General features: G+C 44.6%; 1 protein-coding gene across 1 annotated transcript in view; it reads left to right on the top strand.

Moving 5' to 3' along the window:
* Positions 1-27900, top strand: part of fars2 (phenylalanyl-tRNA synthetase 2, mitochondrial) — a 316890-nt gene that overhangs the window by 133480 nt on the left and 155510 nt on the right. Inside the window, exons 3-4 of the mRNA XM_033014599.1 lie at positions 10567-11192; positions 22552-22711. Coding sequence (XP_032870490.1) covers positions 10581-11192; positions 22552-22711 — 772 coding nt within the window. The 5' untranslated portion in view covers positions 10567-10580. The remainder of the gene's footprint in view (positions 1-10566; positions 11193-22551; positions 22712-27900) is intronic.

The following is a 27900-nucleotide window of genomic DNA, read 5'->3' as shown; positions in this document are numbered from 1 at the left end:
GTATTGAATTTATGAATATTATCTGATCTGATTTAATAGCATGCAAAAGAAAGTTTTCACTGTAAAACGGTACACGTGACAATAATAAACCAGAGTGATTCCAAGATGGCGCCCATCCCAGGCGCTATTTGCATGCTAGCCATAGAATCAGATACAATCACATATTACAATCGCTCCGCACTCTTAAATCGCTACTCCTTCAGCAACATTTCTTACTTCTACTATGATCTTCTTATTCCCTTATCATGTATTTGTACACTGCGAATGGCTCGATTGCAATCATGTATTGCCTTTCCGCTGGCTGGTTAGCACGCAGCAAAAGCTTTCCACTGTACCTCGGTACACGTGACAATAAACTAAAATGAAACTGAAACGCACATATGCACACCCAGAAACTTGAGCTGTTGACTCTCTCAGCCTCCATCCCATCAATGAAGACAGTTCCACAGATCCCTGGCTTTCCCCTCCCGAAGTCAAGGATCAGCTCCTTGATCTAGGTCATGTTGAGAGTGGCTTTGTAGCTCTGGCACTATTCCATCAGATTATCAATCGCCTGAGTCTGAGGATTCTTGTGCTCGGAGCAGAGCTGCCATGCAGGATTGTATGTCGATAAGTCTACTTGCTAGTATGTAAATTATCCGCTGGAATTACAAAGCGGAGCCCTCAGCCAATTCAAGATGACAAACCTGAATAACAATTAAATCTGCCTTGATGACCTATGACAGGAAGCTATGCTGCAGTACAATTAAAAGAACCCACTAAGAAACATTCATGCCATCTGCCTGAGCTGGCCAGTGTGCCAATCTACAAATGCCTAGATTTAAGACTGTTTATATGCACCGAGTGTCATATGCACCGAAACAAAAGAATGAAATTCTCATTGTTCGAATATATCAAATGAAATTCAGGCAGCATAATGGTGCAGTGGTAGAGCTGCTGCCTCACAGCGCCAGACACCCGGGTTCGATGCTGACCTTGCGTGTGTCTGCAGAGAGTCTGCACGCTCTCCCTGTGCCCTTTCCTCCGGGTGCTCTAGTTTTGTCCCACATCCCAAAGACATGTGGGTTTATAGGCTAAGTGGCCTCTGTAAATTGTCCCTAGTGTTTAGGGAGTGGGTGAAAAACTGAGATAATGTAAAACATGTGAGAATGGGCGTTCGATGGTCGGCATTTTCTCGATGGGCCGAAGGGCCTGTTTACATGCTGTATCTTTAAACCACACTAAACTTACTTGCTGCAGTGTTAACAGTCCTGTAAACACAGTGCTCATTTATCGTAATAAACAAAAAACAAAATCAATTAAGGAAAAACAATGTTATTGCAAAAAGCACAAAGACCTTATTGCAACCAAGATAGTTCATAGTTCAGAGTTGGTCTTTGTCGTGTTCAAGAGCCTGATGGCAGTTGGGAAGAAGCTGTTCTTGAACCTGGAGGTCACGGTTTTCAGGCTCCTGTAACTTCTTCCCGATGGCATGAGTGAAATGTCAGCGTGGCCAGGGTGGTGTGGATATTTGATGATGCTGGCAGCCTTTTTGAGGCAGTGACTCCTGTAGATAGATGCCCTTGATAGTGGGGAGGTCAGTACCCAAGATGGACTGGCCAATTTTTGTAATCCCCTTCATTCCTGTGCGTTTGAGTTGCCGAAGCAGGCTGTGATACAGCCAGTCGATATGTTCCCCACTGTAACCTGTAGAATTTAAGAGAATCCACAAGGTTGACACAAAATGCTGGAGTAACTCAGTGAGTCAGACAGCATCTCCAAAAAAAAAGGAATAGGTGACATTGCGGGTCGAGACCCTTCTTCAGACTGAGTCTGGGGAAAGGGAAACGAGAGATATAGGCGGTGATATAGAGAGATAGAACAAATGAATAAAAGTAACGATGATAAAGAAGACAGGCCATTGTTCGCTGTGGTCTGGGTGAAAACGAGTTACAGACAACGAGACTCAACAAGACAGACAAAAGTGCTGGAGAAACTCAGCGGGTGCAGCAGCATCTATGGAGCGAAGATAGATGCTGCCGCACCCGCTGAGTTTCTCCAGCACTTTTGTCTACCTTCGATTTTCCAGCATCTGCAGTTCCTTCTTTAACACATGAGACTTAACTAGCAATGTTACAAAATTTTGAGATTTTAAAAATCAAGTCTGCAATTTATCCCATCAGATAAAGCAAAAAAAAAGAGTTTAATTTGACACCTAATTCACTTTCATATCTCAAGTATTTAAAAAGTTATGGCCATTTTCATACTTGGAAATTAGCATCTTGTTCCCTATTGATTTTCTATGGACATAACAAAAAAGCTGTGATCGAGGACAGTCAAAAGCCCATAACTTTATTAAAAATTAAGAGAACTGAATGAAATTTTCAGTTATCATAGATTGAAGCATTCTGAAACAAATATAAAATAATCTTACTGGGATGACCTGAAATTAAAGCATATAATTAGTTAGTTACCCAATTGTAGCTAATTACAAAACTCAATTACTAGATCTAAACATCTATCCATTTCTTAAGAAATGATTAACATTTTTAAATAGCCTAAGTGTCCAAATAATATTCACAAATAATTCACAATAAAACATGATTTTTAAATCTCATTTACATTAATTTATAGGCCAAATGGAAGGAATTTAGTGTTCAATTGCTGTAAATTAATGGCATTTAAATCAGCTTGCAAGTGGCTGCGCTGGTTTAGAACGTTCACATTGCGGTAGATTTGTGCCCCCAAATGCCCAGAAAAATACTGCGGGATATAATGGGCCCCAAATTAGCTACTCGCAACATTAAACTTTGTATAAAGGGATCTTAAGAAGCCCTTTTTAACGTAAAAATAAACAGCCTACCTTCTGTTGTCCCCTGTATGAGATCCAGCCCGTTGTCGGCGGTCGGGGGTTTAGAGGTTAATTTTTAAACTACCATAACAAGTAAATAAAGCCCTTAAAACTAATAATAGCTCAAGCCACGGAATCTTCCAGCGATTTTTCGTTAATAATTAACTAGGCTGAGCAAGCTCGGTTTGAACAGCCTAGGGAAAATCGCGTTTTAAACCCGCCCCCCTCTAAACGGCGCCAAAATCGCGCACACGGGCTGGGACAGATTTTCAGCGACCTTCAGGTACGTTTTACAACATACCTAACTTAACAAGACGACTTTGAAGCTAGTATGACTTGGGTGGTAAGATTAAATAAGAATTTACCAGTTTGAAGTTTGATCTTGATTTTATGAGGAGTTACGATGAGCGATTACTTGAAGAAAGGCCGTCCGTCTGCGTGCGCGTCAATCTTCAAAGCAGCGGTGTAAAATCACAGATAAAAAAGAAGACCTAAGAATAGTAAGATTGTGAAGAAACTAGAACTTCCATAAAATCAAGATCATACTTCAAGCTGGTAAATTCTCGTTTAATCTTACTATTTTACTTCGGAGTCATCACGTGAGTGACTACGTGAAGATTTAAAAGCTCTGTGATTTCACGCCGGTTACGAATCCAGGCGTCACACACTGAATGGATTGACCATGGATGAGTGTAGTCCTTAAAGCATTCAGACATAACGTAGTTAAGTAATGACACTGATGCTTTAAAGTGAAAATAATTGTTTTTAATATTTACCCCTCCCATTCTGGGGGGAAACTAGGAAACAGAACTTAAAACGGTACGTGCAAACACCCCCGGTCCGGTTATTGGTTTGTTGTAAAACCGGTGGAACATCCGTTCATTTGCCCATCCTGCAGCCGCTAGGATGTCATCGAGGGGCACGTCCATAGCTCTTGCTGTCGACGTAGATGCAGCCCTGGTGGAGTGAGATTTTAAAATGTCAATGTTCACTCCCGCTTCCGCCATTACCTCCTTTAACCATCTGGAGATGGTTTGAGTCGATCCCTGATGATGAGGTTTTTTATGACTGATCAGGACCGCTTGCTCAGACCCTCTGAGGTTCCTCGTGACTCTCAGATAATGATGTAAATGTGTTACCACACACAACCGTGGGTCCTCAGGATATGCCAAGAACTTAATCCCTGGCATTCCTGGCCTGCTCTGTTTTTATCAAGTCCCTGATGACAAAAGTTATCTTGTTGACATTGGTGGTCATGTAGTCCAGTCGCAACTTTTGCAGAGTCTGGACTCTTTGTGCTGTTACTAGCGCCATCAGCATGACCACCTTCAGGGTGAGTTTTGATAATGGTAAGGACATAGGCGGTGCCCACTGTTGAAGTAGAGTAAGCACCACGCTCACATCCCAGATGTCCGTGTACCTTGGCCCTGGTGGTGTAGAATTGTATATACCCTTCATAAATTTGGTTATGAGAGGGTGCGTTCCTATCGACCCGTGCCCTGCCTCCAGCATGATGTAGGAGGATAGTGCGCTTCTGGCACTATTGATTGCACTATAGCCTATTTTATGGTCTTATGGATAGGAACTAGTACATCCGTGATCCGAACTGTGTCATATGAGATGTTGTTGGCCTTGCAGAACATTTCCCATTTCTTTATATGCGAGACGTACTGTTTTTTAGTACTGTCCCTCCATGCCGCTGTAATCACATCCACAGTTCGTTTGGACAGTCCAAGACCTTGGTATGGCCTCCTCAGAATCTGCAAACCAATAAATTGATTCGGTCATGTAGTGGATGGTTGCTCCCCGTAACTGGGTGCACTAAGAGGTCCCTGCTCTTGGGTACAGCCATTAATGGCTGGGTTATTATTCCCAAGATCTTCAGAAACCAGGCTTGTGTAGGCCAATCCGGCACTACCAAAATGCCTGTGGCTTTGTCTTGCTTGATTTTTGTCAAGCATCGGCTGATGAGGCAAAATGGAGGAAATGCATGCATAGAAATTCCTCCCCAATTGAGGGAGAAACCATCCACTGCCACTGCTGCTGGATCCGGCTCCCAGGACACATATTTGGGTAACTGATGGTTTAATCTAGATGCAAACAGATCAATATCTGGGATGCCAAATAGTGTGGTTATTTCGTTAAAAACTGCACGATTCAACATCCATTCTGTGTTGTCATTAAATATCCGTGACCTGGCATCTGCCACCGTGTTGTATCTACCTGGTAGATAGACAGCTGTGACCCAAATATCCCTCTCGATACACCAGTGCCAGATAAGATTTGACAATCTGTCACAAGATACAGATTTAACACCACCCATGTGATTGACATATGCCACCGCTGTAGTGTTATCAATCTGAATCTGAACCTGCACATGTTGCATGTTCCTGCAAAAAGCCTTGAGCCCATAATGTGCCCCCAACAATTCTAGGTAATTGATTCCATGTTGTTGAAGAATTACAGACTCCTGCTCATTCCATCTACCCCCGCAGCTGGTGACTGTGTCAGTTGCTCCCCATCCTAAACCGCTTGCATCGGTTTATAAGATCACCGATGGGGTTTCCAGCAAGATTTCCCTTGAGCTATGACATATGTTTGTCATCCACTATTGTAATTCATCAATGGCCTCAGCTGGCAATCCCATTGGTTTGCCGTATTGACCAGCGTGGGATCTGAGAGCTCGTTCCTTTTCTCCTTGTAAATTTTGATAATGCAAAGGTCCGTAACGTACTGCTGGAAAAGCAGCTACTAATTTGCCAATCACACTCGCTGTCTGCCTGATAGATGGCTTATATTTGACTATAAGGTCATTGCAGGCTTTAATAAGATCTAGTTGTTTGCCCCTGGGCAACGTCACTAACATATGAACTGTGTTAATTGTGAACCCCAGGTAATCAATAATCTTGGTAGGTATCAATTTTGATTTAACTGGATGGATGAGGAAACCAAGTCTCTCAAACATGGTTTTAGTTACTGTGACTGATGATTCTGCCAATTCTTTGGTGACCCCAAATATAAAAATGTCATCCAAATACACCATGACTATGTGATTCTGATATCGTAATAGACCCAGAATAGGTTTCAGTAGTTTTGTGAATAGTCTGGGGGCTGAAGTCAGCCCATTTGGCAGTGCCTTGTATTGCCATAACTGACCCATACAGTTAAACTTTAAATATCTCCTGTGCTCTTTGTGAATAGACACCAAATAGTATGCGTCTTTAAGGTCGATGCATGCCATATAACCATTTTTGGCAACCAACTGTATTGCTGTGCCAAAATTATCAATTTTGAAATGTTTATATTGCACATATGTATTGAGTTCCGTAAGATCTAGAATGATACGGCACCCTCCATCTTTTTTCTCTTTTGAGAAAATATTGGATATGAATTGGTGAGGTCCTGTATGTGACCTCTCAATGACATTTTTGTCAGATAATGTTTGAATTTCTTCTTGTATATCCATAGTTTCTTGTTGAGAGAAAACATATGTGCGATTAAGTGAATGTTGTGTGGGTGGTAATGAATCCAAATTGAACTCAATTTTGAACCCTTGTATACTGTGCAGTATAAACGGATCCGTTGTGACCCAACACCATTCATTCAAGAAGTATTTCAACCTTCCTCCCACTGGTACTTGAGGCCTGTCTAAGGTGTTCCCCAAGGAACTAGGTTGACTTACCTCCGATGTTACTGGTGGTATGGCGCAGGTTTCCGCTCGCGAGGCTTGGAGAGTTGAGCTGGTGGTTGCCCTTTCCTCATCCTCGCTGTGGGCCGGCTGGGGCCTGCCCCTAAAAAAGACCTTGATGCTTGTTGTGTCGGTCTTCCACTTGTGCTGGGCCCCCTGGGCGTGTATCGCCTGGAGCTGTAAGGGTGCATCCTTTGCGATGGACCCTTTTGCGTGGTCTGACCTTTGGTTATGAGGAGGACAGTCTTTGCCTCGTCGTCCTTGACAGATCTTCGCCAAATAAATAGTTGGCCGGCTGGACGTTGCTGGCCTTACATAGCACAGCAAATTTTGAGTTAATTGACAGTCTTATTGCGTTTTTGCACAGACAATTAACCTCAAAATGGGCATTACGCAATAACGCCATGGTATCTTGCTCTCTTTCGCTGAGAAGTCCTCCATTCACTCCTCCTGCGAATGACGTGATGCCAGAAGCCACTAATTTTAGGACTTTTTGGAGTTTCATCTCCTGTGTCCTGACTGCTGGTCCAATCAGTCCCCAGATGTCGTGGTTCACAGCTTGAACGTTGAGGGAAGCACAGTTTGCAGGTGGGGGGTACCTGTTCATGGTTTCCTCCATGGCCAGTTCTTTTAACTGGTGGGATGCCAAGTAATTTATATCACTAGCCAGGTCTTCATCCAGGGGTGCACCCAATGGTGTTGTTATAGCGAACCTGGATGACTGAAGCGGCACTTCCTCTCCGCGTCCCTGGGAATGCTCCCCCACTGTGCTCCCATATTCTGAGTCAGGATACCGTTGTCCCGATGTGCTTCCCCCTTATCCGAGGAAGACATATTGCTGCCCCATGTAAGAGGCTGCTGGCACGGACTCCTGTGGAGACCCGTGCTGATACTGCTCCCTCCTATGGAGCAGATCATTATGGAGCAACTTCTCCATAAGTTGCTCCATGTGGGAGAGTCGTCCACGGACGCTTCCCGTTGATGGAGGGTATCCCTCCTCCCCCGACTCATCTGAGTCAACGGGTCTGGCAGACTTATGTGTGGCTTTGCGTCCCGCCGGGACCGCCATGGTGCTCTCCTCCCGCGCCACGTCTGCTCCTGCTGGCTCTGCTGCCGGCGGTATTGTCGGCAAAAGAGACAGTCGCCCGCTACCCTGATTACCGCGGTCTTCGGTAGCCGACTTCCCCGCAGACCATCTCTTTACTTTCGACATCTCGGGTCACTCCTGAAAATACAATTATTTTCACAACCCGCAAAAGACCGCAGATTAGTTTTAAAAACGTACCTGCCGCTTTTTAAACCTAACCGGTGGGAGGCCGCAGCGCCCCTGCCAGTCGGTCGTTGCGCGTAGCTTTCAGACGTAATGACGCGCACGCAGACGGACGGCTCTTCTTCACGTAGTCACTCACGTGACTCCAAAGTAAAATAGGTGCAGGAGTAGGCCATTCGGCCCTTCGAGCCTGCACCGCCATTCAATATGATCATGGCTGATCATCCAACTCAGTATCCTGTACCTGCCTTCTCTCCATACCCCCTGATCCCTTTAGCCACAAGGGCCACGTCTAACTCAAATTAAAAAATGGAGTTGCAACTGTGTCCGGTTGCACAGTCATGGGCATAGATTGAGTAGAGCAGGGGACTGTGCGCACTGCCCCGAGGTGCTCCTGTGCTGATGGTTGTGGATGCTCAAATGTTGTTGCCAATTCGTAATGATTGTAGTCTGCTGAAGAGACACAGTTCCCTGAGCTTGATAGATAGCAAGTTTGGAGGCTTTGATGGTGTTGAAGGCGAGCTGAACAGATGACGTTTCAGGTCTGAACCCTTCTTCAGATTATTAGACTCACTTTGTAGAAGGGTCCAGACCCAAAACGATGCCTGTCCCCTCCCGCCCCACATACTGCCTGACCCACTGAGACAGAGAGTGGTGAATCTCTGGAACTCTCTGCCACAGAAGGTAGTTGAGGCCAGTTCATTGGCTATATTTAAGAGGGAGTTAGATGTGGCCCTTGTGGCTAAAAGGATCAGGCGGTATGGAGAGAAGGCAGGTACAGGATACTGAGTTGGACGATCAGCCATGATCATATTGAATGGCGGTGCAGGCTCGAAGGGCCGAATGGCCTACTCCTGCACCTATTTTCTATGTTTCTATGTTTCTATCCTCCAGCAGTTTGTGTTTTGCTCAATGCTTAGATTTAGTTTTGAATGATTTCTCATCGTTACACTTCATTCTCCATCAAGAATAGATATATTTCCAAGCACCATTAAATTTTAGAAAACGCACATAGCCTTGGAGCAGATTTACATTTGGATGCAAATGTGATCTGTTATTTGTAATAGAATGCTTTTTAAATTACAAAAATACTAGAAAAAGTCATGGTGCAGTCCAAAATTGTATAATTGTCCATTTTTGAGGAAGCACATCATATTAGAGTGTGAGCAGTTAATGCAGAGACGTAGCATCTTATATGTTTGTTTGCAGAACTTTTTAATGAGATTTTTGCAAATTATATATATGAGGCAGTAGCACATTTGAATTTTGATTGTGTTCTTTCATTCGGGATGGTATATTAATGGGACAAGTCTGCAGTTCATTCCATAAATGTAATATAAAAATCTTCATTTGTATTTCTCAGAAATCTATCACGAAAAAATCATACAGTAGCAATAGACTGAATGATTATTCCACATGGGATTGTTATTGTCCCCTGAAAAATAACGATGGCTCTAATTCAGCAAAACATCCCTGGGATGTTTCATTTCTTTTTGATTGGGTTTATGATTGTCACCTGAAAACTTACTTTAAAGTTTGATACAAGAACTTAATGAAATAGAAGCTGGAAAAGCCGACCTGGCCCCTTGAGCTCCCCCACCATTCAATCAGGATAAAAGTAGTTACCTTGAGAAAGGTGATGAGGAGGAATTTCCTTAGTCAGATGGTGGTGAATCTGTGGAATTCGTTGTCACAGACGGCTGTGGAGGCCACGTCAATTGATATATTTAAGCCGGAGATTGACAGGTTCTTGATTAGTGCGGGTGTCAGGAGTTATGGGGAGAAGGCAGGAGAATGGGGCTTGAGAGGGAAAGATAGACCAGCCATGAATGAATGGCGGAGTAGACTTGATGGGCCAAATGGCCTAATTCTGCTATGAGAAGTTAAGAAGTTATGATGGTTAAGCTGCTCCCAGGCCTTATTGCTTCATCTGAGTCAGTTTGCAGAGCCCGCTTACTCAAGCTTCCTACAGTTTGATTGGGATGATGGTGTTAAACACTGAGCTGAACAACAGCCTGTCGTACGTGTTCATATTGTCCAAGTGGTCCAGTGAAGGGTGGAGAGCCAGCGAGATCACTTATTGATCTCCTCTTTAAATGCCTCCAATGACCTCGCCTCACTGTAGCTTTAAAGTACACCAACAGACTCAGGAACAGCTTCTTCCCCTCTGTTATCAGACTTCTGAACGGTCTTTCCATAAGCTAGGGTACTGTCCGATTCACCTCTACCCCATTGCGGACATTGGACTTTGTCTCTGGAACTGATGCGCTACAATGCTGGGAACTATATTTTGCATTCTGTATCTTCCCCTTTGCTCCAACTATTATACTTGAGTTTGAATAGTCTGTATCTATGGATGGTATTATCTGATTAGTGTAGGAAGGAACTTTTCATAGAAACATAGAAAATAGGTGAGGAGGAGGCCATTCGGCCCTTCGAGCCAGCACCGCCATTCATTGTGATCATGGCTGATCGTCCCCAATCAGTACCCCGTTCCTGCCTTCTCCCCATATCCTTTGACTCCACTAGCCCCTAGAGCTCTATCTAACTCTCTCTTAAATCCATCCAGTGATTTGGCCTCCACTGCCCTCTGTGGCAGGGAATTCCATAAATTCACAATTCACAACTTTAGATGCTGGTTTAAACAAAATCCCTGAGGTAAATATATCTGATCAGATTTGATAACATGCAAAACAAAGCTTTTCACTGTACATTGGTACATGCAATAATAATAAATCTAAACATACATATTTAATATCAAAAAATTATTTTTTTCAGGTCGATCGACAATAATGAAGATACCGAGTAGAATTTTCTCAGTTCCACGATTTCTGAAGATTTTGCAGTCCCTTCACTTACCAACAAGACCTGCAGGTGGAAATGTGAAGCAAGTCAGGAGTAAGTCCTCAGATCCAGCAGCTCATGCAAGGCACACTGACGCCGTTGAACTCTTGGGGAAATTCTACCCTTGCGATGACCACACGAATGTTACACCAAAGATTTTGTCCAAAGTGGGGAAAAGCCTACAGAACCAAAGGAACCACCCTTTGTGGCTGCTGAAAGAACGCATTAAGGATCATTTCTATACATGTTACCTGAGTCGCCACAGGAACCCGCTCTTCTCAGTGTACGACAATCTCTCCCCCGTTGTCACCACCGAGCAGAACTTTGACAGTTTGCTTATACCGCCAGATCATGCAAGTAGGAGGAAAGGCGATAACTTTTACCTGAATCAAAGTCACATGCTCAGGGCTCATACCTCTGCTCACCAACGAGATCTTATTCGTGCAGGTCTCAATGCCTTCCTGGTATTTGGAGATGTCTATCGACGAGATGAAATTGACAAAAATCACTATCCGGTCTTCCACCAGTTGGAAGGAGTCAGACTGTTTACCAAGCATGAGGTGAGAGCGGGCATTATTCTTCAATTGTCTCTCAAAACTTCTGTTTGCTGCACTTTTCTGTCTTGTCTCGTATGAATGAATAAAGGGGCTCGTAGCTTGAAGCAGATTTCAATTTAAATGGCAGAGAATTGTGGACGCAGCCCAGACCATCACACAAACCAACCTCCCTTTCATTGACTCAATTTACACTTCACGCTGCCACGGCAAGGCCAGCAGCATAATCAAGGACCAGTCTCATCCCGGTCACTCCCTCTTCCCACCTCTCCCATCGTGAAAATACACACTTCCAGATTCAGGGACAGTTTCTTCCCAGCTGTTATCAGGCAACTAGAGAGCAGTCCTGACCTACCATCTACCTCATTGGGGACCCTCGGACTATCTTGAATCGGACTTGACGGGACTTTGTATTACACAAAATGTCATTCCCTTTATCCTGTATCTGTACACTGTGGATGGCTCGATTGTAATCTTGTACAGTCTTTCCTCTGACTGGTTAGCACGCAACAAAAAAGCTTTTCGCTGTACCTCGGTACACAAGACAATAAACTCAACTAAACTAAGTTTTCTTTCCCCCTTTGTTCAGGAAGTTATTGGGACTCTATTCCCTGGAGCTCTGGATAATGAAGGGGGATCTTATAGAGGTGTATAAAATCATGAGGGGAATAGATCAAGTGAATGCACAGTCTTTTACATAGAGTAGGGGAATCAAGAGGACATAGGTTTAAGAGTCAAGAGTGTTTAATTGTCATGTGTCCCAGATAGGACAATGAAATTCTTGCTTGCTGCAGCACAACAGAATATGTAAACATAATACATAACGGGAGAAAAAAAAGTTTAGTGTATATATAAACATGAACACATGCTCAATAAATAAACAAATATAGTGTAATAATAATAATAGCCTGTTGTAGTTCGGAGCTTATTTGTTGTTGTGTTTAAGGTGAGAGGAGAAAGATATAAGAGGAACAAAGGACAACTTTTTCCACGCAGGGTGGTGGGTATATGGTACACGACAGCTGCCAGAGGATTGGATCAGGTACTATAACAACATATATAAGCCCTTTGGATAGATATATGGATAGGATAGGTTTAGAGGGATATGTGCCAAAGGAAGGCAGGTGGGACCAATGAAATGGGGCATGTTGGTCGGCATGGGCATTGGGCCAAATAACCTGTTTCCATGCTGTATGATTCTATAACTCTTAGTTAATGATTCTTACTTAGTTGCTTAATCCAGCACTCAAATACACCTGGACCATTTCCGACATCTCCCTACCGTTTCTAGACCTCACCATCTCCATTGCAGGTGACAGACTACTGGCCGACATCTACTATAAACACATTGACTCCCATGGCTATCTGGACTACACTTCTTCCCACCCTGCTTCCTGTAAGGATTCCATCCCCTACTGCCAATTCCTCCGTCTACGCCACGTCTGCACCCAGGATGAGGTGTTCCAAACCAGGGCATCGGAGATGTCCTCATTCTTTAGGGAACGGGGGTTCCCCTCTTCTACTGTAGATGAGGCTCTGACCAGGGTCTCTTCTATACCCCATGACTCTGCTCTCACTCCCCATCCCCCCACTCGTAACAAGGGCAGAGTCCTCCTTGTCATAGAAACATAGAAAATAGGTGCAGGAGGAGGCCATTCGGCCCTTCGAGCCAGCACCGCCATTTATTGTGATCATGGTCCCCAATCAATAACCCGTGCCTGCCTTCTCCCCATAGCCCTTGATTCCACCCAGCCCCTAGAGCTCTATCTAACTCTCTATTAAATCCATCCAGTGATTTGGCCTCCACTGCCCTCTGTAGCAGAGAATTCCACAAATTCACAACTCTCTGGGTGAAAACGTTTTTTCTCACCTCAGTCTTAAATGGCCTCCCCTTTATTCTAAGATTGTGGCCCCTGGTTTTGGGCTCGCCCAACATTGGGAACATTTTTCCTGCATCTAGCTTGTCCAGTCCTTTTATAATTTTATATGTTTCTAAAAGATTCCCCCCTCAATTCCCTCATTTTATATGTTTTTATAAGATCCCCTCACCTTCCACCCTACCAGCCGTCACATACAACAAATAATCCTCCGACATTTTCACCACCTCCAACGGGATCCCACCACTGGCCACATCTTCCCATCTCCTCCCCTTTCAGCTTTCCGCAGAGACCGTTCCCTCCGTAACTCCCTGGTCAATTTGTCCCTTCCCACCCAAACCACCGCCTCTCCTGGCACTTTCCCTTGCAACCGCAGGAAATGCTACACTTGTCGCTTTATCTCCCTTCTCGACACCGTCCAAGGACCAAAACAGTCTTTCCAGGTGCGGCAGAAGTTCACCTGCACCTCCTCCAACCTCATCATCCGCTGCTCTAGGTGTCAGCTGCTCTACAACGGTGAGACCAAGCGTAGGCTTAGCGATCGCTTCGCCCAACACCTCCGCTCGGTGCGCAATAACCAACCTGATCTCCCGGTGGCTCAGCACTTCAACACCCCCTCCCATTCCGAATCCGATATTTCTGTCCTGGGCCTCCTCCATGGGCAGAGTGAGGCCCACCGTAAATTGGAGGAGCAGCACCTCATATTTTGCTTGGGTAGTTTACGCCCCAGCGGTATGAACATTGACTTCTCCAATTTCAGGTAGTCCCTGCTTTCTCTTTCTTCCCACTCCCCTTCCCAGCTCTCCCACAGCCCACTGTCTCCGCCTCTTCCTTTCTTATTCCCGCTCCCCCCCCACCCCCACATCAGTCTGAAGAAGGGTCTCGACCCGAAACGTTGCCTATTTCCTTCGCTCCATTGATGCTGCCTCACCCGCTGAATTTCTCCAGTATTTTTGTCTGCCTTTCTTAGTTGGTGATAAATTGTCAACTAATCATAGATACAGCATACTACAATCAGTCTTAAGAAGGATTCCAACCCAAAATGTCATCCATCCATGTCCTTCAGAAATGCTGCCTGAATCGCAGAGCTACTCCAGCATTTTGTGTTCTGTGCAAGATTCCAGCAACTTGAGTTCCTGACATCTATATATTTGAAGCATATATATATTGTATGTTCCCATTTTTCTCTGAATTGTACTAGAGTTCTCTAGTTTGATACTTGTTATCAACTGTATCACATGGTGATGAGGAATGGTTCGATATCATCTGTGATTGACATTGAGATTGGCTATTGCCAGTAAAACATGAAACTGGAGTTTTATTAACATCACAGGTTTCCTCTCATGTTCTCTCTGGGGCGTAGAAGACTGAGATAAGACCTAAGAGGTTTATATAATTATTAGGCATAGGGCGGCACGGTGGCGCAGCGGTAGAGTTGCTGCCTTACAGCACTTTCAGCGGCAGAGACCCGGGTTCGATCCCAACCACGGGCGCTGTCTGTACAGAGTTTGTACGTTCTCCCCGTGACCTGCATGGGTTTTCTCCGAGATTTTTGCTTTGTTCCCACACTCCAAAGACGTACAGATTTGTAGGTTAATTGGATTTCTATGAATATAAATTGTCCCTAGTGTGTGTAGGATATTGTTAGTGCACGGGGATTGCTGGTCGGCACGGACTCGGTAGGCCGAAGGGCCTGTTCCCGCGCTATATCTCTAAACTGAAAAAAAAAGACTGGGTAGACAGAATCATTTGCAAGTTTTTTTTTACACTGAGAGTAGTGGGTGCTTGGAACGCGCTCCCAGGGGTGTTGGTGGAGGCAGATAAGATTGTGGCCTTTAAGAGACCTTTATATAGGCACATAGATATGCAGGGAGAGATGCAGGGAGAGGAGATTAGTTTATCCTTGCGTCAGGTACAGAGAGTGGTGAATCTGTGGAATTCTCTGCCACAGAATGTAGTTGAGGCCAATTCATTGGCTATATTTAAGAGGGAGTTAGATGTGGCCCTTGTGGCTAAAGGGATCAGGGGGTATGGAGAAAAAGCAGGTACAGGATACGGAGTTGGATGATCAGCCATGATCATATTGAATGACGGTGCAGGCTCGAAGGGCCGAATGGCCTACTCCTGCACCTATTTTCTATGTTTCTATGTACCGCACAGACATTGTGGGCCGAAAGGTTCTGAGCTGTACCTGTTCCTGGAGTTTCTGTCCTGTACTGCTTTATGTTCAGATGAATATCAACAGCTAAACCTTCCTCAAAACGTTCCTTCACAAAACTCTGACTGCGAAAGCAGTTTGGTAATATGGGACGTGGAACCCTGAGTGCTGGAGTAACTCAGCGGGTCAGGCAGCATCTCTGGAGAACATGGATAGGTGACGTTTCACAGAGTGCTGGAGTAACTCAGCGGGTCAAGCAGCGTCTCTGGAGAACATGGATTGGTGACGTTTCACAGAGTGCTGGAGTAACTCAGCGGGTCAGGCAGCATCTCTGGAGAACATGGAAAGGTGACGTTTGAGGTTGGGACCCTTTTTCAGACTGATGGACTGGGGGGGTGGGGGGGGCGGTGAAAGCTGGAAAAGAGGTGGGCGCGGGACAAAGCCTGGCGAGTGATGTGGCCGGGGAGGGCGGATTGGCAGATGGGTGGAGTAAGTGAGAAAGGCGAGAGGTGAAAAAGAGACAAAGAGCGTCAAATAAGGAGAGAAGAGGAGTGAAATGTGCAGCCAGAGGGAGGGATATTGGTGGAAGGGGACAAGATAGTGGGAGAAAAGGGTGCACATCAGGGTTGGGGGCACAGGAATGAGTAGGGAATGTGAAGGGCTCTTCATTGCTGGAGGAGCCTTTTTCAGATGAGATGATAAACTCGGGCACTTACTGTGCCCTCCTAATTTTGATTAATATTGACAGGTAAGAAACCTAATACATGACAATATTTCAAAAAGGAACACAGAGATCTTGGTTTCAAGCCATTTGCTTACATCAAGCTACAGAGTAATAGGCCTTCTGCTCAATTGCTGATATTTGGATTCTGCAGTTCATGCAATTATTGTTGAAGTTTCCTGTGTAACAGTGATTGTAGTCTGAAGAAATTAATTGCCTGAACTCGTTTCAGATGATTAATAGTTAATAAGGATATAATTTTGTACAGTGGGTGGCACAGTTGCTCAGCTGGTAGAGCCGCTACCTCATTGCGCCAGAGACCCAAGTTCGATTTTGACCTTCGGTGCTTTCTGTATGTGGAGTTTGCACGTTCTCCCTGTGACAGCGTGGGTCTGCTCTGGGTGCTCCAGTTTCCTCCCACGTCCCAACTACGTGTGGGTTTGTGGAATAATTGGCTCTGTTAATTGCCCCTGGTTTGCAGGGACGATAGATACAGAAAGCTGGAGTAACTCAGCGGGACAGGCAGCATCTCTGGAGAGAAGGAACGGGTGACGTTTCGGGTCGAGACCCTTCTGTAGGGAGTGGATGAGAAAGTAGGATAACATAGAACTGGTGTGAACGGGTGATTGATGGTCGGCAGGGACTTGATAGGCCGTTGCCTGTTTCCATGCAGTATCTGTAAACTAGAACTACAGCGGTTTATACTTCTGCCATTAAAACATAAGGAACATTTGGTAGGAAAGTTGTGAACTTTGTAAACTTTTCCACTAGCAACAAGAGACTATTTGAAGCATACTGGACTAGAAACAAAGAAACATAGAAATATAGGTGCAGGAGTAGGCCATTCGGCCCTTCGATCAGCAATATGATCATGGCTGATCATCTAAAATCATTACCCCGTTCTTGCTTGTTCCCCAAATCCCTTGAATCCTTTAGCCCTAAGAGCTAAATCTAACTCTCTCTTGAAAACATCCAGTGAATTGGCCTCCACTGCCTTCTGTGGCAGAGAATTCCATAGATTCACAATGAAGACGTTTTTCCTCATCTCAGTCCCAAATGGCCTACCCCTTATTCTTAAACTGTGACCCCCTGATTAAAGTCAAAGTCAAAGTAGCCTTTATTGTTATTCAGACCTTTCGGTCTGAACGAAATTTCGTTGCCTTGCAGTCATACATATAATAAAAATGACAAAAACACACAATAAACACAAATTTAACATCCACCACAGTGAGTTCACCAGGCACCTCCTCACTGTGATGGAAGGCAAAAATCTTAAAGTCCTTGTCTCTTCCCTCCTTGTTCTCCCTCTGCTCCGAGGCGATCCACGATTATGGACTACACCAACATTGAGAACATTTTTCCTGCATCAAGCCTGTCCAATCCTTTAAGAATTTTATATGTTTCTATAAGATCCCCTCTCATCTTTCTAAATTCCAGTGAATACAATCCCAGTCAACCCATTCTTTATATCAGTCCCGCCAACCAGGGAATTAACCCGGTGAACCTAAGCTGCACTCCTTCAATAGCAATAATATCCTTGCTCAAATTAGGAGACAAAAATTGCACACAATACTCCAGGTGTGATCTCAACAGGGCCCTGTACAACTGTAGTAGGACCTCCTTGCTCCTAAACTCAAATCCTCTTGTAATGAAAGCCAACATGCCATTAGCTTTCTTATAATAATAATAACTTTATTTATAAAGCACTTTAAACAACCGCAGTTGCCACAAAGTGCTGTACATGAGAACTCATGGACAAAAAGTTATTACAAACCATTAAAAAACCGTAAAACGAAGGACTAAAAAACAGTAAAAATTAAAAGACATTAAAAGCACTAAGAACAGGAGCAATGTCTCAGCCAGTGTCGAAAGCCATAGAATAAAAATGAGTTTTTAGGGAGGATTTGAAGATGGACAGTGAGGGGGCCTGTCTGATGTGCAACGGCAAGGTGTTCCAGAGTGCCGGAGCAGCAACAGAAAAGGCTCTATCCCCTCTGAGCTTCCGCTTAGACCTTGGTACCTCAAGGAGCAGCTGCTGTACCTGCATGCTTACTTTCAGTGACTGATATACAAGCACACCCAGGTCTCGTTGCACCTCCCCTTTTCCTAATCTTTTGTCTAAATCATTAATATATATTGTAAATAACAGGGGTCCCAGCACCGAGCCTTGCAGCACCCCACTAGTCACTGCCTGCCATTCTGAAAAGGACCTGTTAATTCCTACTCTTTGCTTCCTGTCTGCCAACCAGTTCTCTATCCATGTCAAGACCCTACCCTCAATACCATGTGCTCTAATTTTGCACACTAATCTCTTGTGTGGGATCTTGTCAAAGGCTTTTTGAAAGTCCAGACACACCACATCCACTGGCTCTCCCTTATCCATTCTACTTGTCACATCTTCAAAAAACTCCAGTAGATTAGTCATGCATGATTTCCCCTTCATAAATCCATGCTGACTTTGACCGATCCTGTTACTCCTTTCCAAATGCGCTGCTATAACATCTTTAACAATCAACTCCAGCAACTTCCCCACTACCGATGTAAGGCTAACTGGTCTATAATTCCTCGTTTTCTCTCTACCTCCTTTCTTAAAAAGTGTGGTTACATTGGATACCCTCCAATCCACAGGAACTGATCCAGAGTCGAGAGAACATTGGAAAATGATCACCAATGCATTCACAATTTCAAGGGCCACCTGCTTGAGTACTCTGGGATGAAGACCATCAGGCCCTGGGAATTTATCTGCCTTCAGTCCCAATAGTTTACACAACACCATTTCCTGTCTAATGTGGATTCCCTTCAGTTCCTCCGTCCCACTAGATTCTCGGTCCCTGAGTATTTTTGGGAGATTGTTTGTGAAGACAGAACCAAAGTACTTGTTTAACTGTTCTGCCATTTATTTGTTTCCCATTATAAATTCACCTGTCTCTGATTGTAAGGGACCTGTCCCTGAGACTATATAGTTGACTATAGACTATATACATGGGGGACCACATTGAAACGTACCGAATAGTGAAAGGCCTGGATGGAATGGATGTGGAGAGGATGTTTCCAATAGTGGAGAGTCTAGGAGCAGAGGCCATAGCCTTAAGAGTAAAAGGACGTACCTTTAGAATGGAGATGAGGAATTTCTTTAGTCAGAGGGTTGTGAATCTGTGGCATTCATTGCCACAGTCGATTGGCGAGGCCATGTCATTGTGTATTTTTAAAGCGTAGATTGATAGATTCTCGATTGGTATGGGTGTCATAGGTTATGGGGAGGATGGCAGGAGAAAGGGTTTGAGGGGGAAAAATAGATCAGGCATAATTAAGGAGTAGACCTGATGGGCCGAATGGCCTAATTCCTCTCCTACAGCTTATGAAGGTTGCCTCATGGGAATTAAGGAGACAGACAATTTTCTCAGCATTTATATTATAATTATACTCCGAGTAATTGAATATTAAATAATCTGAGAAGCAGACCATGCAGACAGTCTCCTCACTTAATTGCAGAAATGTGAAAATATGCAGGGGGTTTTTCTCATCGAATAATTGTTAGGGGGTAATTTTTGTTGCAGAGATCAATGTACAAGAGGTGAATTTAAAAATAAATCATTCGGTATCATTCCAAAATCAAGCTGAATTGTTGCATCAATGTAGACATCCTTGACATGATCGTTTCAAAGGCCTGGAGTTTGTTGCTTTTGGTGCTAGCTCTGTGGACAATATTTGCCAGCTGAATCACAGAGTAATAAAGCCGTGAAGTGCGGAAACAGGCCCTTCGGCCCAACTGGTCCATGCTGACCAAGCTGCCACTAAACTAGTTTAGTTTATCATTGTCAGGTGTACCGGGGTACAATGAAAAACTTCTGTTTGCATGCTATCCAATCAAAGAAAAGACTATATATGAATACAGTCAAGCTATCCACAGTACACAGATAAAGGATACAACAATTAATGCAGGATATAACATTGAAGTCTGATAAAGTCCAATTAAAGATAGTTCAGAGGTCTCAAATGAGGTTAATGGGAGGTCAGGACCGCACTCTCGCTGATGAGAGCACCGATCAGTTACCTGATAACAACTGGGACCAATCTCCCTGAATCTCGAGGTGTACGTTTTCAAACTGGCCCAATGGGAGAGGGGAGAAGAGGGAGTGACCGGGGTTAGACTGATCCTTGCTTATGCTAGTGGCCTTGCCGAGGCAGTGGTGAATCTGTAGAAGCCCTTTCCACCCCCTCCTTCCTTGCCTGCCCCCGCCTATTCAAGTTTCCACAATGACCCAATTAATTCAGTCCAAAAATACTCACCGTCATCTTTATCTTTCCAAATTAATTTTGCGAGGTCCTCTCAGGGAAGTATCTCCAACCTCTGCTTCTCTGCACATTTTTGTTCTGATGGTGGAAAATCAATTGTTATTGCTTGATCTCTCAGTAACTAAATTCCTTCATCATGCAATCCTTTTCTAAAGCCCTTCTACCTCATTCATTTCCTTCTGTGTTTCTAATTATGTAAAAATATCCAAAGTGCAAGTTTCCTTTTGTGAATATAACGCAAAGTACTGGAGTAACTCAGCGGGTCAGGCAGCATCTGTGGAGAACATGGATAGGTGACGTTTCACAGAGTGCTGGAGTAACTCAGCGGGTCAGGCAGCATCTCTGGAGAACATGGATAGGTGACGTTTCACAGAGTGCTGGAGTAACTCAGCGGGTCAGGCAGCATCTGTGGAGAACATGGATAGGTGACGTTTCACAGAGTGCTGGAGTAAAGGGCCTGTCCCACTTGGGCGTCATTTGCGTGTCATTCACGCGACATCATTTACGCGTCACGATGCATGACCCAGGATTTTGGGATTCACAAAATCTTCGCGTGCCACCTGTGTGACGCGCAAATGATGCCCAAGTGGGACAGACCCTTAACTCAGTGTGTCAGGCAGCATCTGTGGAAAACATGGACAAGTGACATTTCCCAAAGTGTTGGAGTAACTACGCAGGTCAAGCAGCATCTCTGGAGGACATAGATGGGCGATATTTTAGGTTGGGGCCCTTCTTCCGACCCAAACTGTCACCTATCCATGTCCTCCAGAGATGCTTATGTTGCCTAACGGTTACTGTAGCACTTTGTGTTCTATGCAAGATTCCAATATCTGCGGTTCCTTGTGTATCCTTTGTGTATGCGGTGCTGGCTCGAAGGGCCGAATGGCCTTCTACAGCACCTATTGTCTATTGTCCTTTGGTGAACAATTAGCTTCAAATGTCAAGGGGGATAACCAAACGAGTAACTGGTTTATAAATATCAAGAGTCATAAGTGTTTAATTGTCATGTGTTCCGGCAACGGAACAATTGGTTGTTAACTTGCTGCAGCTTTACGTCCATTAATGCAATAAAATAATAAATGATTAAATATACAACAATCAATATATTAACAATCAGTAATAACAGGTAACCATCCCATAATAGTGCAAATAGTGGTTAGGTGTACCGGGGAAGTGCGGAATGTGACCAAGGCAAAGTCCATAATAGACCATGTTTGTTGAGGTTGGCTTGTGGTTGGTATGGAGCAGTGTTCAGGATTCTGATAATTGCTGGGAAGAAGCTGTTCTTGAACCCCATGGTCACGGTTTTCGGGCTCCTGTACCTTCTTGCCAATTATGGCAGCAGTGAGATGAGAACGTGGCCAGGGTGGTGTTGATCTTTCTTGATTTTGACTGCTTTGTTGAGGCAGTAATGGGGTTGTCCCACTGTACGAGCTAATTCAAGAGCTCTCCCGAGTTTAAAAAAAAACAAACTCGTGGTAAGCACGTAGAATGTACGTAGCGGGTATGTCGGAGCTCGGGACGTCTCTTAGCGGCTCGTAACGCTAACGGCAGGTACTCGGGAAACGCGGTAAGCTCATGAAGACTTGTGAAGATTTGTTGAAAAATGTCCACGAGTACCTACGAGCGGCCATTACCGTAATTCTCCGAGTTCGAATCAGGGGAAACTCGGGAGAACTCTTGAATTAGCTGCTTGTACAGTGGGACAGCTACTTTCCTCTTGTAGACCCCTTCCGTGGGGGAGGTGAGTACTTGTGGTGGACTGGGCAGTATCCATATACTTTCTGTTGCCTCCTTTATTTCTGTGCGTTTGACTGACCAGACTAGGCCATGATGTAACCAGTCAGTATACTCTACCATACAACTGTGGAAGTTGGATAGTCTATTTGGAGCTATACCAAACCTGTAGATATAGGTAGATGGGTAGGGGTGATTTCTGTCTGTCTTCAGTCTGAAGAAGGGTTTCGGCCCGAAACGTTGCCTATTTCCTTCGCTCCATAGATGCTGCTGCACCCGCTGAGTTTCTCCAGCATTTTTGTGTACCTAGGGGTGATTTCTAGTCAGGATCAAACCCGGGTCTCTGGTGCTGTAAGGCAGTAGCTCAACCTCTGCACCACCGTGCCACCCTGATTGCATTGAATTCATGTGTGTGAAAGAACTGCAGATGCTGTCACCCATTCCTTCTCTCCATAGATGCCGCCTCACCCGCTGAGTTACTCCAGCATTTTGTGTCTACCTTGCATTGAATTCATTCCTGTTTGTGTGTGTGTGTGTGTCACTTCAACTAACCAAAGAGTCTTTGCTTACTCTCAGCTGTTCGCTAATGTGCAACATGGAGAAGAGCTTCATCTCTTTGAGAAGGGGTACCGCACATCCTGCAAGCAAGAGAGCCACACGTTAGAAGCCGTCAAACTACTTGAGTTTGATTTGAAACAGACCCTGAACAAAGTCGTGACACATCTCTTTGGGAAAGGTATGTACAGTGCGATAACATGGATGTGACCAGATTTTAATCCTCGCAGTGCCTCTTCATTTCTGGCATGTTCACATGGCGCATTTTGACAAAGCTTACCACTTTATAACAAGAGGAGTTGAGTATAGGAGCAAAGAGGTCCTTCTGCAGTTGTATAGGGCCCTAGTGAGACCACACCTAGAGTATTGTGTGCAGTTTTGGTCCCCTAATTTGAGGAAGAACATTCTTGCTATGAGGGAGTGCAGCGTAGGTTTACAAGGTTAATTCCCGGGATGGCGGGACTGCCATATGCTGAGAGAATGGAGCGGCTGGGCTTGGACACTCTGGAGTTTTGAAGGATGAGAGGAGATCTTATTGAAACATATAAGATTATTAAGGATTTGGACACGCTAGAGGCAGGAAACATGTTCCCGATGTTGGGGGAGTCCAGAACCAAGGGCCACAGATTAAGAATAAGGGGTAAGCCATTTAGAACGGAGACGAGGAAACACTTTTTCTCACAGAGAGTTGTGAGTCTGTGGAATTCTCTGCCTCAGAGGACGATGGAGGCCGGTTTCTGGATACTTTCAAGAGAGAACTAGATAGGGCTCTTAAAGTTAGCGGAATCAGGGGATATGTGAAGAAGGCAGGAATGGGGTACTGATTGGGGATGATCAGCCATGAAGGGCTCAAAGGGCCGAATGGCCTACTTCTGCACCTATTGTCTATTGTCTAAGATCCCCTCAAATCCTTCTAAACTCCAGAATATACCCCAGAAAAGGTTCTGACTTTTTAAGATCTTGAAAACGCACACCTCCAGATTCAGGGACAGTTCTTCCCTGCGCCTTCTAGGTTGGTACCTGTGATGGACACGGCAGTGTCAGCGTCTACCACTCGATAATCTCCTTTGTTCCTGGGCGTTCGAGTTGCTGAACCAGGCTGTGATGCAACCGGTCAGTGTGCTCTCTCAACGAACATCTGTAGAAGTACAAGAGAGCATATGTGGACATACTGAATCTCCTCAATCTTCTAAGGAAATAGAGGCGTTGATGGGATTTCTTTGTAAATCGATTCTTTTTGGTGTTATATTCTATTTGTTACTAGACTAAGTGGGACCCGTTGGGTCCCAGCATCACACGGGAGGGCTGGTCTCCAACGCAATATTCCACCTCTCCACCAATTCCAATATTGCTCGCCAGTGGGGGGGGGAGGCTTTCTGTATGGGTGTTGCGGGCCGAAGGTACTGGTTTCCAGAGGGCTAGTATAGACATTGTGGGCTGAATGCATTCTTGGGCTGACAGCCAAATGTTGCAACTATTTTAAAAGCCAAGGCAAGGCAAACAATTGGGCAGCAGCCACTCGACAACCAAAATTCATTTTGTGAACACAAACTTTTTTAAATGGCGAGGCAAACAATTGGGCAGCAGTCACCCGACAACCAAAATTCATTTTGTGAACACAAACTTTTTAAAAAGGCGAGGCAAACAATTGGGCAGCAGCCACCTAGAGCCGCATCGAGGGGACTCACCATGGAGTAGACGTGCGTTCAGTGTTATTCGCAGCTCAGAGAGCCTGAACCTCTCGCTTCCTGGGTCTGGCAGAGACTGAGTGAGGGACTACACTTCCGGGTTTTATAGTCCCTCCCCCTGCCGCCAGCGGGGGCAGCAGAGAGAATGGGGAATTAAAAAAAAACATTAATATCTCTGATTTTTCATTGATGGAAAAGATCCTCTGGTCCCGGAAGGCGGAGGGGGGCTCTGAGCGAGGTGGGCAAAAATGACGGCCGTAGGTGGCGGCGTTCTCTCTGAAATCGCAGCACAGTGGGCCAAGAGCGGTCAAGATTAGACTTTTAGTAACATAGATTGCTCAGCCCATCCGTATCACCCTGCCGACTGTGACAACTCTCCTCACTGTCAACTCCACGACTGAATTTAGTGTCATCTGCTGACTTACTATTCACAACTGTCAAAACAATCAAATCCTAATCATTAACGCATCTAACAAATATAATGGGTTTCCAGTCACAGCGATATACCTCTTCTAACCACCTTCACACTCTGCTTCCTATTACCAAGTCAATTTTGGATCTAATTTTCCAATTTTCCCTGGATCTCATGGCTTCTAGCCTTTTGTACCAGTTTCCGATGTGGCCACACTGATGTTATGTAGACTGCATTAACTGCACTGACTCTCCTCAATACATTTTGTTACCTCATTGAAAAATTCAATTAAATTGATCAGACTCGATCTCTTCCTGACAAAACCACCTTATATTTGATTAGTTTCTGCCTTTACAAGTGCAGATTAATCCTGCCGTAATTTTCTTTTTCTAATAATTTTCCTGCCACGACTATACCTGCCTGACCTGCTGACTAACTCCGGCATTGTGTTTTATTGCCCCCTCCCATTGATGTTGGACTCGGACCAGTAATTACCCGGCGTACCTTGGTGGCTCTTCTACAGGTATTGGCTTATTATTGCCACGTGCACCACGATGCAGTGAAATACTTTGTCTTGCCTACTTTCCAGCCAGTTCATTCCGTACATGAGTACAACAGGTAGCACACTGGAGACAATTAACAGACTGTGGTTACAGCTACAGAGAAAGTGCAGGTGAAAAAATGTTCAGGAGCTGCAACTAGGTTTAGTGCAGTGAAAAACCTTTGTTTGTACGCTATCCAGTCAAAAAGACTATGCATGAATACAGTCAAGCCGTCCGCATTGAAGGGATAATGGGTACAACATTTAGTGCAAAGTATAACATTGAATATGACAGGTATATTGGAAGTTTAGAATAATAGGAAGCGGTGTGAAAATTGTTTCAGGAGAGATAACAGCAGGGAGGAAACTGTCCTTGAATCTGGTGCTAGAGTCATACAGTGTGGATACAGGCCCTTCAGTCCAACTTGCTCACACCGACCAACATGTCCCATCGACGCTGCGAGGTATGTGCTTTCAAACTTTTTTACCTCTGCTCCAAGGAAGACGGGAGAAGAGGGAATGACCAGGGTTGTGAGTAGTCTATGATAATGTTGGCTGCTTCCTATCAAGATGTTAGATTTGCTGTCCAGCAGTCTAGCAGCACGGTGGCACAGCAATAGAGTTGCTGCCTCACAGTGCCAGAGACCCAGGTTCGATCCTGACTATGGGTGCTGGCTGTGCGGAGTTTGCACGTTCTCTCAGTCACCTTGTGGGTTTTCTCCGGGGGCTCCGATTTCCTTCCACATTCCAAAGACGTGCAGGTTTGTAAATTAATTGGCTTCTGTAAATTGCCCCTATCGTGTAGTATGCAAAACCAGCCTAACTTAAAACTAATGTACAGGTGCGTTTGATTGTGTACGGTGATGTGTGATTGGCGTGATCTCGGAGTGCCGAACGGCCTGTTTCCACGCTATATCTCCAACTAAACTAAAACTAAACTAAACAGTAATTTGGAAACTCACATATGGCCAACTAAAATGTAAAATTTCAGTTAAGCCCCAGCAACCTTCTCCTTTGCCTCCCACACGGGCCTGGGGTGCATCTCATCAGCCCCTGGGCATTAGTCCTGTCAATAAAACATCCTAATTTTTGAAAACAATATGATCTAAAATCTCACCGCACCCCCCCCCCCTCCCCCCCTCCTCCTTCCCCCCCCCCCCCCTCCCCCCCCCTCCCCCTCCCCCCCGCAATGAATTCTCCAATTCCTATCTCCCTGGAGATGTCTTTTGAATGTTGTGATTGTACCTGCCTCAACTACCTCCTCTGGCAGCTCATTCCATATACCAACCACCCTCTGTATGAAAAGTTGTACCTCAGGTTCCTATTCAATCATTCCCCTCTCACCTTAAACCTACGACCTCTGGTTTTTGATTTCCCCAATCCTGTGTGAAAAACAGTGTGCGCTCACCCTACCTATCATCCCCATGAGTTTTTATACCTCTATAAGATCACCCCTCAGCCTCCTGGACTCAATAAAGTCCTAGCCTGCTTACAACTCAGGTCCTGGCAACAACCTCGTTAATCTTCACTGCACTCTTTCCAGCTTTACGCCATCCTTCCTATAGCAGGGTGACCAAAACTGAACACACAACTCCAAATTCAGTCTGAAGAACGGTTTCGGCCCGAAACGTTGCCTATTTCCTTCGCTCCATAGATGCTGCTGCACCCGCTGAGTTTCTCCAGCATTTTTGTGTACCTCCAAATTACAATAGATAGACACAAAATGCAGGAGTAACTCAGCGGGACAGGCAGCATCTCTGGAGAGAAGGAATGGGGTTGAGACCCTTCTTCAGACTAGTTAGGGAAAAGGGAAGCGAGAGATATAGACGATGATTGTGAGAGATAAATAAGAATAATAATGATAATAAACTTTATTACGGACTCAAGGTCCAGACAAGGGGCAATGTTACATAAAAATGCATTGCATATTAAATATCATAAAATACATATAAAATCTTGGTATATCACTTATAAAAACATCATAATTTATATATTTTTTTAAACAAAAGAAACACAATACATAAGTTAAAAATCCAGATTAAAAGAATGATCAATGTCCTACAACGAGACAACGATACCAGTGTCTCCACAGCTGGGATTCGTAGCGTGTAGTGCTAACCCTTATGTTTGACAAGGCCACAATAAGCACATTTTTAGAGTCATTTATCCTGCAAATGAATTTATACATGTGATGTCTTAGGATAGCTTCTAAAGTACTGACTTCTGCAGCCACAAACATATTACTGGCACTACACCATCTAGGTTGCCTTAGCAGTGTTCTCATGGCATCGTTATATGCCACCTTTAGTCTCTGCATACTTGTCTTTAAATAGTTCGACCACAGGTGCGCAGTGTAGAGTGGTGTGCAGTATGCTCTAAATAGCGACACCTTCACCACATCTGCACACGCACCAAATATACGCAGGAGAATATTCGCCTGTACATACAGCATGCGTCGTTGCCTATAAATATCTTCATCATCTGTCATTTGTTCTGTAATAAAATGCCCTAGATATTTTATCTTATTACAGACACTAAGATTGTCAGACAATTTAAAATCAGGAAATTTTAGACATTTATCCTCTTTAGTTCTACAGATCATAACAGCACTCTTACTAGCATTATATTTAATGTCATGTTCCACACCATACACAGAACATATAGTAAGGAGCTGCTGGAGACCAGCGCTAGATGGACTAAAGACCACAAGATCATCTGCACACATAATA

The sequence above is a fragment of the Amblyraja radiata genome, chromosome 2 (assembly GCF_010909765.2).
Source record: "Amblyraja radiata isolate CabotCenter1 chromosome 2, sAmbRad1.1.pri, whole genome shotgun sequence".
In the NCBI taxonomy this organism is placed as follows: Eukaryota; Metazoa; Chordata; class Chondrichthyes; order Rajiformes; family Rajidae; genus Amblyraja; species Amblyraja radiata.
The sequence above is the reverse complement of the archived record's forward strand: the minus strand, read 5'-3'. Positions and strand labels throughout refer to the sequence as shown.